General features: G+C 31.7%; 1 protein-coding gene across 2 annotated transcripts; it reads right to left on the reverse strand.

Moving 5' to 3' along the window:
• Window positions 1-117: 117 nt before the first annotated feature.
• LOC102619533 (actin-related protein 4) lies at window positions 118-10,348 on the reverse strand. Of its 2 annotated transcripts, XM_006485704.4 has the most exons (20): window positions 10,179-10,346; window positions 9,965-10,056; window positions 9,014-9,181; window positions 8,871-8,944; window positions 8,703-8,783; window positions 8,208-8,268; window positions 8,007-8,056; window positions 7,244-7,298; window positions 6,541-6,618; window positions 6,375-6,428; window positions 5,657-5,710; window positions 5,523-5,583; window positions 4,400-4,451; window positions 4,132-4,198; window positions 3,319-3,378; window positions 3,170-3,232; window positions 2,613-2,675; window positions 2,062-2,126; window positions 605-673; window positions 118-454 (listed from the first exon to the last, which is right to left on the reverse strand). In XM_006485704.4, the coding sequence occupies exons 1-20, from the start codon at window positions 10,189-10,191 to the stop codon at window positions 409-411; spliced, it is 1,326 nt and encodes a 441-aa protein (XP_006485767.2). In that variant the 5' UTR covers window positions 10,192-10,346; the 3' UTR covers window positions 118-408. The 2 variants fall into 2 exon arrangements, with proteins under 2 accessions (XP_006485767.2, XP_024956955.2); XM_025101187.2 differs by lacking the exons at window positions 118-454; window positions 605-673; window positions 2,062-2,126; ... (7 more) ...; window positions 6,375-6,428; window positions 6,541-6,618 and adding an exon at window positions 6,959-7,133 and having other exon boundaries at window positions 10,179-10,348.
• Between the last annotated feature and the right edge of the window lie 3,091 nt (window positions 10,349-13,439).

Genomic DNA, 13,439 nt, shown 5'->3' on the forward strand with positions numbered 1-13,439 from the left:
TCAACATTGGATATGTTGAGAAAACATCCCTAACTCACTTTGGTTAATATCGAATATACATAACATGCGTCATTGCCTAAATATGGTTGTAAATGTTGTGACTATTAATTACTGGCCTTGATGGACATACTAATATATTATTAACCCATTATGCTGCGGAGTCGAAACAGTTTGGCACAGGATAAGCTCTAAGTTAATGCTCGTCTCAAATAAGTTTAGACATTGGCCTAAAACCTAAATGAGCCTGAGAAAGTCAGCAAATCATACCTATAGGATTAGGAAGTTAATTTAATTCTAAGAAAATACAGAGGACTCATTAGGAACAGAACTACAGAAGGGAATTACAGGTCCACAGACTCATTTATAACATAGACAGGTACACAAACTTGATTCCAATAAGGACATATCTCAAGGGCATTTCCGTTGAATATATGAAGCTCCATGCTCTTCATACCTGCCAATTGCATACTCTTATTAATTGGTTTCATATAAGTTACAACTTAAAAATGGAGAAAAAGGAAATTGTACAGCTTGACAGTATGCTTTTAAACTTCAGTATGATGAAGTGCAACTGTAAAGAAAGAGCCGGATCGATGAAACATACTCGGATTTGGAAAACCACATTTGCTGGAATGAACCAAGCGATGCCAATATACTCCCTCCAATCCAAACACTGTTTCACACAGCATCAGTAATATGAATTAAAGCAATATTGTTGTTTACTAACAAGAATTCTCCCTTTTATTATTTACTGCAGAGGAGTTATTTACGAAAAATAAGACAATAGCTGCAATGCCTACACCTCGGGGAAAGCAAACTGTTACCAGAGCGATTGCCTTCATTGGCTGGGATCAATACAACGACAGACATACTAAGGATTTTAGTTCTCTTGAAGTTTTAGAGTACATAGAATGCAATCAATAAGACAACATCATAGAGATACTTGGGATCTTACCCCTCTTCATGGAAGTTAAATTCTTAATATTTCAAGCAGGTTTTGAAATTGCTTATGATTCAATCAAGTGCTGCAAAGCTTGATAAGTGCTGCAAAGCTTGATAAGTGCTGACTTTACTTAGACCGTAGGATTGTTTATCAGGAAACAAAATCATTTTGATAGACTCAAACTGCTCTACTGATTTTTTTGTAGAATAATTACACAGATTTCACTCACAAAAACTCTTTCACACACAACAGAACTCCTACACAACCAGGATATTCAAGATACCTGGAACTCTCCTACATTCACAGAATTATTTTCACAAAATCTGACTCCCATTAAAACCCATTGTATAAACCAACCCTACACTCCCATAACTGACAAATAACGGACTGCCTAAAATACTAATACAACTGCTTGACAGTTTATTACAAACCACAAACACAACCCAAACTCCTATTAACTGCTCCTGGAAACCGTTTTCCTTCTCTGGTATGTGATATGGATGAGTGGCCTATCACATTTCTTCTAAATTTAACGCAGTATCATTTATCAATCCCCACAGTTTTCATTCTAATTAAATTAGCTTGACTTTCTAAACCCTTTCTTCTGGGCATAGGCAACTTTCTAGGTTATTTTACCATATTTTTCCACAGGAAATCACACAACAATTCATACTCAGCTATGTAACTGGCAGAATGATTTATGATTCAAGAGATATCCACAAGCATGCTCAAATTCATTTGACAAATTCTCAAAGACCAGAATGAAAAAAGACAACAAAAATCCTCTGATCACCAAGTCCCATCATATAGACCAACAGAGTACCAGGTATCAGAATTCATTTAGCCACCTTAATAAAAATTTAGCATATTATACAGTTCACATAATGCATCAGGATATTTGGAAAATATGTACATTTGTCCTTAATAAAGGCAGTTTTTTATCACCCCTCAAATTTTATATTAATTAGCAAAATCAAAATGGAAAACAAACCCAATGTTCAGAGTAAATGTAAAAACCAAAGTACATAGTTAAGATGAATAACAGAAAGAATGCAGCCAAACAACAGGCATTATAGGCACAGGCAAGGATAGGGAAGGAAGAAAGAGAGGGGTCCAACCTGAATCTCCTTTCTGTTGCATTTCCACTTGACACTACTTTGACTCTAGCAGCTTGAGGAGACTCCTACAAGTTGATGCATGATACTTTAAGTCATGTTGTAACTAAAGCAAAATTTATTATGCACTTTTTCAAAATTGAATAGGCTTTTCTGAAATTAATTGCAAGTGGCATTTGCATGAATGCCAGCCAGAATGGTTTTGTGCAAAAGTTTTAACAGAGTTCTCACATTGTTTATATTTCAGGCTCCGTAATAATGGCATGTTAATGAGGATGAAAGTGAGGATGCCACATAAAAGAATAGATAACAAGCTGAAGTTAAAACACACTACTAAAGGTTTGCTGATATGATGTTAAACATTCAGATGCTAATAAACTCATTTCACCAAAAAGCCCATGAGGATAGATGATCTTCTCTTTAAAGACATGGATAGATAGTAAAACCACCATTTAATGTCTTTGAAAATAGTACAAGACTTGTTATTAAGCAAAGATCTCATAATTTTTATCCCTTAAAATTTGGAAAATGGAAGTGAATACGGTGAACATTACCTCTAGCAAGTCTTTCTCAAGGCGTTCCTTCAATTGCTGCATTGATGCCGTGCCACCAGCAAGCTGTATTGAGAGGAAACACAAAAAGGAACTGAATAAGTTCCAAGAAGGTATAACGTCAACTCAAAAAACATATAGAACTGATGATGGCATGTATTGTCTCATGATATCTAAGACACAGGCGTATTTAGATTTCAGCATTGACATAGACAATGGTACAAGTCAATAACGAATTGCCTATGCAATAATATCCTACAAGTTAGACTAAGGAAGGCATGCCAAGAGGGCTGCTAAGCTGATTGCAGTTGCTTTGAATGACTTGACGATAAATATCGACAATATCCAGGTTACTCGTGAAGTTGTGATTATTAGGCAGATGGGGGCAGATTTTAACATAGAGATTATCCAAAAAAGAATCTATCAAACCACCCATATCAGATCTATTTATGCTATAAGCTTTGACATCCTAGCTCTTTTGGGAAAATGTAGGAAATCACATTACTAACATATTTAAAAGAAAAGATCACATTACTAGGATATTTAAAGGAAAAGAGTACCAGTATACTACTAAATAATTCTCTCCGGATATCCACATCACACTTATTAATGCTGTCTATAACCTGCAAAAGTGGACAAAATAATGTTAGCATAAGAATTATCATCAATCATTAAGGACCGAATGTAGAATAAATATTCACAAATTTACCATTTGTGGCAACCCACGAAAAGGAATGTTTTCTGCAAAATTCTCCATACCAGGAATTGTCTGATGACAGAAAAAGAAAATAAAAACCACATGAAAGTGCCCTCAAAATATTGATGTTAAAAGAAATAACAAATTAGTACTTATGAAAAAGTGCACACTACATCCATAAATCCCAACACTAAATTACCCAGAAGCAACTGATCATGGGTTGGTAACAAAATGATGGAGAATGATGGAGTAACAGTAATAAATCAAATTATGTTCAGTGCCTGCTTCTGTCTGCATCCTTTTTTTGTTTAAAACCAGAGTTGTAGCTCTAGGAAGATCAAAAGTCAAAAAATAAAAACGCTCTACAACTCCACTGACCAAATGAAGCATTATGCAAACTGCGACTTATAATACAATTGTATGATTAATGTTCTCTTGAAGTGATATGATTTGTCATATAAAATACAACAGAGTTAAGAATTTAAAGGAAGTAAAGAGAATAGGGAGTCACACCATAGAACATCAAAAAGCATTCTACCAAAATAAAATGTGAGTTCGAGCACAACCAAGAAAATATCCCAAGGCCACTTTCAATGTGCTAAGTTTACATGCTTCTTTTACAAACACCTTAAGAAGATGGGAAATTATGAGATTCGAGGCACTGAGTCACCAAGAAACAGAAGCACATAATTTCAGATGATGCCCATTTCAGAATGAAAAGTGAATAGGAAGAATAGAAAGAAAGTGATTGCATTAGATTTTACCAGACAACTCAGACACAAAAAGGAAAAAGAAATCGCATGTCACAAGTTCCGAGCCACCCACCTGAACTAAAGATGGATTGAACAGAACATCAGGAGTCTTAAATCTATCAGCTCCAATTTCAATTACTCTGCATTGAACAGGGAAAAAAGGTATCAAGAAAACTGAGACTAATTCATGTAAGAAATGAGAACCAAAGCAACCCAAGCATTATTCAATCATTGTGATACAATGTGGTTGCTTTGCAGTCTAGCATATACATGAATGTACACCATAACCTGTTTATAACATGCAAATTTAGTCTTAGCCAATAAAATTGCGAGGTACTTACTGGCCATCAGGAAGCTCATAGGGGGTCATTGGAATGTTTGAATATGCACTTTCTGTGAGCAAAAAGTCCCCATGTCAGAATGCTAAGTATCAGTAGAACTTTTAAAGAACTTTTAAAACTTCAAAGAACAGAGAGAGGTGTGGGAACATTTAATAAACTTGTTGATGAAATAATTTCCAAGAAGCAACAGATACAGCTCAATAAAAGATCATAGTGTTTGTGAACCAAAATGCAGCACTTAAACTGACTTCAATACTCCATCATTTTACACAAACTTGATAATGCATTTATTTCCAGCTTTTAATAATCTAAATGTGCTTGCTAATAAATCATAATTAAACTTGTAAATAAGAATTTTAAAAAAGGGGTGAACAATCATTTAAATAATTCATTTCTTAATATCAGACAGAGTGTTGAGATTCGTTCTTTCTCTAAACAGTCGTTCACAACACTACCAGTACCAATCAATAATAGCACCTACCCACATCACCAACATCCACCGCAAAACCAGTGTTGCTACTACCACCACAATCACAGCTAATATATAACAAATGGCCATGCATTAAAAACCATCAGCACCTCTACCGCCATGCAATAATCATGATCATCTACTACTAGAAAAATATCATTACCACCAACCACTATCTCCACATAACTACTACATTATTACCGCCACAAAAGAACCACAATCGGCATCAGTACTATCATTATCGCATACAACCACACTAAGCACCATCACTACCATGCACAACTTTCCATGCTTCTGCATGCAGCTTATCACTTCTAATTTTAAATATGAATTTGTAAATTGATATAATTTTCATTCTTTTTAATTAATCATGTGCCTATTTGGATTTTGAGCAGTTCAGATTATCAAAGATTTTAATTCAACTTTTTTAAACTCTGGAAATTAGTAAAAATTTAGCCATCAAAGTTTTCACTAGTATGTTTTTTTTAGGTCTATATCTTCATTTTATCAAACAGCAGCTTATTGTGGAAGAAGGTAGAAAGCAGATTTACAGTTCAATATGTCAAGAGATGGTATAGATAATTAATCAGGAAAGCCAGAACCCAAAAAAAAAAAAAGGTAGTTGAAGATAGAACAGATGGGAGGATCACAGACCATCATATGGAGTATCTGGAGCACGACATACGCATTCCTTGATATCACTTGCAATTACTCTCTGTTGCAAAAGGACAATCAGCTCTGTAAAACAGATGTACCCTCCCCAAGTAACATCATGATCGATAACAAACCTGACAGTATAGTTTGTAGCTTTCCGTAGTATTTGGAAAATCAAGATCTACTATCTGTGAGATTTGGAAAAATCAAAGAAAAAATGTCAAACAAAATGCAGATTACGTAAGAACAAATGAACAATGAATATAATTACTATAACAAAGGACAGTATTCAATTAAGTACACACCACGTAAAAGGAAACAAGTAAACAGCAGTTTCTTAAAGCAACAAGGACAAATGAATAAGACTCAAGAACAAAGTTATTCAACTCACTTTCTATGTTAAAAGGGGAGATTAAAAAAAAAAAAAGGAATAGGGAACGAAATTAGCTAGCGAATAGGATGGAAGCGTCACTTCTCCCAGTAAAAGGAGACAATTACTGCTATCAAACTCCCATTTCATCTTCCTTATTAACTAAATAGGTATGTAATGCATTTTCTATTCTTTTTGTTCTAAAACTAAAAATTTCCAGTGGGACACAGCAGACTCATATGCTTCTACGCGCCCTTAAACATAGTAGTCCTGATCATAATAAATCAGTTACTTCAATTGAGAATTTATTTATAACAGGAAAGCACCGCAAAACAATCAAGATCAAATACTGTTCCTGATTTCCATTTAAATTGGACTGAACTACTACCATGTCATCTCAATGCTAGATATTACAAAAAAGCAAGCAATTAGGCACATTAACAAATAAGGAAAAAGAAAAAATCAATTACATCAGAATATACCTGAAACTCGCCCGGCCTATTCTCCTTCCTCTTGAAAGAATATCTGGGTTTTATCTACAAGAACCATAAGGATAACATATTGGAATAAAGCAACAAATAATAATTCACATCTCTAAACAACAAATTTGCCTCTAAAATAAGAAAACTCAGAGATCAAGTCACTTACTGTGATACCTTTGCTCTCCAGGCTTTTCATCAAGCAATTAGTAAGAAATTCTCCTCCAATAGGAGAAGTTGTAACACCCTTACATGGCAAAAAACAATAAGAGGGAAAAGTGAAGGCTGATCAGTTATTACAAGGCTGATTAGTTGTATATGCATGACCATCTGTAAACCCCTTTTCCAATAAGAAACAAAGAAGAAGAGAGAAAAAGGTTCTGGTAATCAGCAAAACTTAAACACTTAAATCAAACCTATAATTTTCAATAGATAATTAGAAGTAGAGTTATATATCTTAAACTCATTTGAGTACATTTGTGCCCTAGGTGTCGGCTTACTAAATCAAAAGATAATAATAGGAGTTATCAAACCATTAAAATTATTTGGCTCACATATCATGTGTTGTAGTTTTTAAGCCTTGTACATCATCAAAAAGCAATTTATTGAGAGCAAGAAAAATATTTAGATAAGCTCAATAAAGATCAACTCAAAATATGAAATTACAGGTTTAGCTCATTTACAACTCAAAAGAGATTTTTGTGTTGTGGGTGGGGGGGGGGGGGTGACCAATGTTCTTTCTTTCAAATTATGCCGTCAAATCTGTAGCATGAGGATACACATTAGCATACATAGAGAAAGAAAACAGACATCTGCTATAATACAACAGTAAGCTTAGCTAATTGTTGGAGAGCAATTATGAAGAAAAATACCTTTTGGAGAACATAGCCATCGTGTACTGGGGCTACTGTAGTCGATCCTCCACCACTGAAAAAGTTCATAATTGTGAATAATACTATTCATCATTATTAGTAGCCCCACAAAACTAGATTTACATTGCAGCTGTGTCTTACTATTTTAAAAGCAAGGTTCAAAGTTATAGTGAATAAACTAAGAAATTGATGAGAAATCACAAACTGACAATTACACTCTACATGGATGAAAAAATTGATCAAAAAATACTCCAAGACGAAAATGACAGGTTACTCAACAAATGGACTGAAAAACTAGACAGATACAACATCAAAATTTTGGCTCACCTATTAAAAATGTGGAGATTAGGGCAAGAATATAGGGCTTTCGACATAAATATTAACATTTTGACTTGCCACTGGGTTATGATCCCTATATATTTGTTGATGGCATACCAAAACTTAACTAAAAGTTCAAAATTATGCTTATTTTTGTGTTTGAGCACGCTTTCAAACAATGAACCAAGCCTAGTGACACAAGGGTAAGGTGGATCCAATCAATATAACTAAGTACTAAAGAAAAATTCTTGATTTCTTTTTATCGAATACCCAGCTGAAAAATTTTCTCTGCAAAAGTTTCTCCTATAAAATATGTGCAACAGACACAATGTACAAAGTAGTTAATTGAAACCAAAAGGAAACTATATGAAGAATGAAAGAAGCACAAGGCCAAAAGTAATGCCCAAACAGCTGACTTATTAGTTGACAAGTATACAAATCCTACCAATCAACAACCAGTGAGGTAGCACGCCCTAATGCAAAAGAAGTGAGAACCTGCAACATAAAAATATCAACATCACCAGCCAATAGTAGCCAACAATCTTAGCAAAACAAGAAGGAAACAGAAATAATTTAAATTGAAATTCAGTGGTCAGGAAAGAAGATTTCCCACAAGGTTTTGGGGATAAGTGATCTAGAGACATACAGCATTTTTTGCCAAGAATAAGGCTGGAACGTTGTACTTTTCAAATATAAGTTCTGCCGTCCTGTCAAATACGAGTGCGTCAAATTCTATCACGGGACAAAAAACCAGTATGCCACAAACACACACCCAAAAAGAAAAAGCGGAACTAAAATATGAATTTATTTCTTATCAAGAATTTTAAAATAGAATATACAAGGAAATATGTTTATAATTCTTTTTTTGACAGTGTGTAGTCTAAGCTAATCATAACCTGTAACAAAAAGATGAATATTAACATTTAACGGAATAATATAAAGAAAAAACTATAAGTATAATCTATATCCACAAAATTGGTCAGAATACCAATACATCAAATCTCCATGACAACATCACAAGCTACATGTGAGTCATATAGACAAAAATGGCAAACACTGTAAGGAGGGCAAAAGTGAAAGGAATTACATAAGCTTTTATCATAGATTCATCAACTACACAAAATTTCAAGGGGCAATTCACCTTTCTCTCTGCTGCTGGGTGTTTGAAGATGGTTCAGCAAGTAGCATTGGATGCTCTTTGGGATCAATCAATAAACATTCCCTAAAATAGGAACAACAATTTTTCCCCAATGGTTACAATAATTGACTAGAAAAATTAATCAAAACAAAGTTTAATAATTGATAATACCTGAAAGCATGGTCCCATATGCTATCCACAATATCCCAGTCAACCACTACTCCATCTTTTAAGGGTGATAGCACCTAATAACACAGGGACATAAGTAATTCAAATGTCCAGCTAAATAATAGCTGATAAATCAACACACTAACCTCCATATGATCACGGCGAAACCCTAAAGATTGAGTTCCAACATACAACTTGCGTTTTCCTTTGCCTTTGTTAGAATCAACATTGTTCTTAGAATCCATAGCAGAACCGGAATTCCTTTCAGCATTTGCAGAATCATCAATATCCATTTGGTCAATCGCCCCAACAACCTTAAGAAAAATAAAGATAAAATTCAAATTACAATTCAATAGCTTTCAAAAACATAATATAACAAATAGGAAGAACTTGAGCAAGTAGCTCCTGCTATACAACAAATATCATAAAATTCTCCTAAATCTTCCTAAAGAACCAGAATGCTAAAGTATCACACTTTGTGAACCTTGGCCGATGCTTGGTTACAATTTCGAATCTGGTATCATAAGTTTGCTCTAATTTTTGTTGTTTTTGATGTTGAAACCGTTTTTCTTTATCCATGGGCAATGAGTTTTGATGTATTGGGGGTACCCGTATTTATAGAAGCTTTCATTTTCATGCTTATCACTGTTATGTTTACAGATGCTATTGGATGTTACCAAAACTGATTTTAAGCATCGAATATCCCTTTTATATTTAATATTCATTCAGTTATATAAATTACATAAAAAAAAAATGATTCTTGAGATTCAAAATGCTTCAGAGTGCCAGAAGTACTTTGCAGAAGCAAAGCACTTGAAATGACTTGCAGTGATGTAAAGTGCATCCAGCTTCCAAGTGCTTTTTTTTCCAGGAAAAAAAAAAGCACTTCAATATAAATAAATTTTTAACAATATAGACAGACGATAGCAGATAACAGGAAACTAAATAATTCTGCAAAAATCCATACAACAGTGAGCAATACTTCGAAATTGAAGTCAAAATGAGGTGCAATGGAGTCAAGAGAGAGGGAAAAAAAAAGTAAGTCAAAGAAGTATGTTGCGGTCAAAAGTGAGAGAAAGAAGTGACACTAAACTCACCGAAGGAAAAACGGCCTTGGGTGCATCCTCACCGGCGTAACCAGCTTTGCAAGTGTGAGAGCCCAAGTCGATCACTATGGCTGATACTTCGTCTGCAACGCACAAATAAAATAAAAAATAAAAAAAAATCGAAGAAAAAGAATTACATTTTTGCTGAGGGAAAACAGTTCGAATTCTAATAGGAGAACGAGTTGAAGATTGTATTGGTACTCACCGCCGCCGTACATGATTGCAGCTTCAGAGAAAGTAACAGAGAAGTTTAAATTTCGCAGAGGATTTTGTTGAGTTTGGGTTTAGGGTTTTAGAATTGGCTTGACCCGTCGAGGAAGAGGGACGGGGCAGTTTCTCCTCGAACCCGTTTGTTTGTTTGTTTTGTTTTTATTTTCCTTTTCTCTTATTTTTGTCCTTTTCCCGGCAATAACCATTTCAAAATTTATAAGGTTAATTTCGGATCATTGCCTCGTTACCATCTTCAAAGTCTGTTTACTTCCGGATTGAAGAATTATTGATAGATTTATTTAATTAAATAGAGTCAGAAATCGAAATTGGGATAGTGAGCACACCTCACTTTGAGAATGTTGAATGAGAGATTAATTTCAAGAGGTGTAAATGAGTCTTTTATTTTTGGGAATAATCATTTTATCCTCTACAAAATCTAAAATATTCATTTTATCCTCAGTTATAATTAATTGATGTATTATTATTATTAATTAATAATAATATCATTATTATTTGATATATTAATATATTATTAGTGATTAATTAATTAATATATTACAATAATTATTATTATTAATTATTATTGAATAAATAATCACTATAATGAATATAAAATAATAGTTATGACAATTGTTCATAAATACTTTTTAATAATTTGTTACAATCTAACTCATTTCAATTCTGATTCCAAAACAAAGTAAATACATTAATGTCAATTCAGCTCATTCCGTTTTCGATTCTTATAATTTAAGTAAACAACATATTCTAATTTACATTTCTTATTATCATTCTAGCCCATTTGTGTCCATTCCAATTTCAGTTTATTTCGATTTCAGTTCAGTAAACGCACCATTAATGTTTTCAAATCTCAGCTTATCTCTACTCTTACTAAGAAGAAATAAATATTTTCAACAAAAATGAAAATAAGTCAAAGATTTATAATTAGGGTGTGGATATTTCCACCCTATTATTTTTATAAACCCATCCCACCTCCATAAAATAATTACAATAAATTCACATTATTTTATGAAGTTACAAATCAATAATAAATTTGAAAAATTAATTAATTAAATCATTCTTATAATATTTTCTTTTCTGACTTAGAGGGTGTTTTGTTAATCTAATGACTTAAAGCGACTTAATTTAATGAATTAAATTAATTAGAGGTTTTTATTTTTGTAATTTAATGATATTTTTCAGATGATTTTGATTTAATAAAATAAACTATTTTTTTAGCTTTTTACTTATTGATGAAATCTTAATCAGTTAACTTATTTCCAATGTTAAAAATATCTCCATTTTGTTATTTATTTTTCATGTCTATCTCGAAACCCAACCATACACATTTGCCCACTAATGATCTCATCTTTATTTTTTTATTTTTTTATTTTTTTATCCATCATAAAATCCTCCCTCACTTTGCTTCTCATCTCAAGTTCTTGAATCTCTCATTATTAGTAATCAAAAGTATTATACTTAAGCTTTTTTATATATTTACATAATCTGTTTTTGTTAAAAAAAAATTATATATTATAATGCCAAAATCATTATGTGTTTACCTAAACATGGTTTTGCTTATACATGATTAAAAAAAGGGAAAATATCCACCGTCCACCTATTTTTTACACCTTTTTCAAAAATACACAATTCCTTCATTTTTTTTGCTGGAATCCACCCAAAATTACATTTTTTTTCACTTTTCCACTTCCGTTTGGAATCCGTTAAGAAAACTAACGGAAACTTTAAAAAATGACCATTTTACCCCCAAAACAAAAATTACAATTTCACCTTAAAAATTACAAAAAATAATTAGATTAAATCTAATTATTTTCCCCATCGGTTAATAAATAAATTAATTCCATAACCATCAAATGCATGTTTTTTTTTTAAATATATCTGTAATTAGAATGCTAAATTATAACAGTAGTATTAAAAATAGCCCAATCTCACAAATCATCAATTGAATTTAAGATAAGTAGAGTTTTATTATTAATTGAGTTATAATCTCTAGTAGTTAAGATTTTTTTGTACTTCATTAAAGTACCAATAATGATATTCATCATTAAATCTTATTATTTTTGGTATTTTTTAAGGTGAAATTGTAAATTTCGTTTTGGGGGTAAAATGGTCATTTTATTAAGTTTCCGTTAGTTTTCTTAACAGATTCCAAACGGAAGTGGAAAAGTGAAAAAAAATATAACTTTAGGTGGATTCCAGCTAAAAAATGAAGGAATTGTGTATTTTTGAAAAAGGTGTAAAAAATAGGTGGACGGTGGATATTTTCCCTTAAAAAAATTATGATATTTATGTTCTTTAACACGTGTGTGTGTGTGTGTATAATTTAACAAGGATACAGATATAAATATAAAAAATTTTAGTTTTTAAAGTTGAAAAAACAAACAACTTAATACTTATTTTCATATATTCATACAAAAAAACAAACATATTATTCATATTCAGACATTTAAGCCTATTCAATTTTGAGACAAAAAAATAAATGACACCTTAGTCTTCTAACACTTTTTAACTATTTAAGGTTGCTTTAAGATAATTTTATTTTGACTATTTTACCCTTATTCTATAAAATAACTAAATTACTTTAAGAAATATATTATTGCAACTAATTGTTTAGCCGTTTACTTTTATGTTTTATAATCTAACATGTTTATATAAAATTTAAGAATTCTCAATGCTCCTCATGTCCTAATTAGATCTTGTTATTTTAGTGGAATATTAATAATCATACTAATGAATTGCTACTTATACATCATTAAAATATATAAAAAAAATTGTATAAAAATAACTAAAGTTAAAGTAAATTTTTAGATATTCAGGTACTTTTACCTTATGAGGGTAAAAATAGTCATATTAATTTATGTTAAAACAAGCTTATTGGTCAAATAAAAAAAAATTTGTCAAAAAATGAATATCAAATAAATTATTACATACACATCATTAAAAAATAAAAATAAAAACTTTTGTATAAAAAATTATTAAAGTAAATTTTTAGATATTTTGGTACTTTTAACATGAGGGTAAAATAGTCATAAAGAACAAATGAATATGGATTTAATTGATTAAATTTTTAAATTTCTTCTTAATTTGAATTTTTTTAAAAACTAATGTGAAGTTGCTGCAATAATTTTCTAAACGTGGAATGGATTTATAAAATTTATGGTGTAGAAATATCACCGCCCTTATAATTATTTAAAATATTTAAAATATTATCGTTTTCTAAGGGGATAATATGAGATTT

Source organism: Citrus sinensis, chromosome 3, assembly GCF_022201045.2.
Source record: "Citrus sinensis cultivar Valencia sweet orange chromosome 3, DVS_A1.0, whole genome shotgun sequence".
Classification (NCBI taxonomy): domain Eukaryota; kingdom Viridiplantae; phylum Streptophyta; class Magnoliopsida; order Sapindales; family Rutaceae; genus Citrus; species Citrus sinensis.

Excerpts from the sequence above, each read along its gene's own strand:
- LOC102619533 (XM_006485704.4), bottom strand. Across the intron at positions 6,429-6,540 it reads TGGAGAGCAAAGGTATCACA|ATAAAACCCAGATATTCTTT; the intron begins GTAAGTGACTTG and ends TGGTTCTTGTAG. Across the intron at positions 2,676-3,169 it reads AATTATTTAGTAGTATACTG|CTTGCTGGTGGCACGGCATC; the intron begins GTACTCTTTTCC and ends CTCTCAATACAG.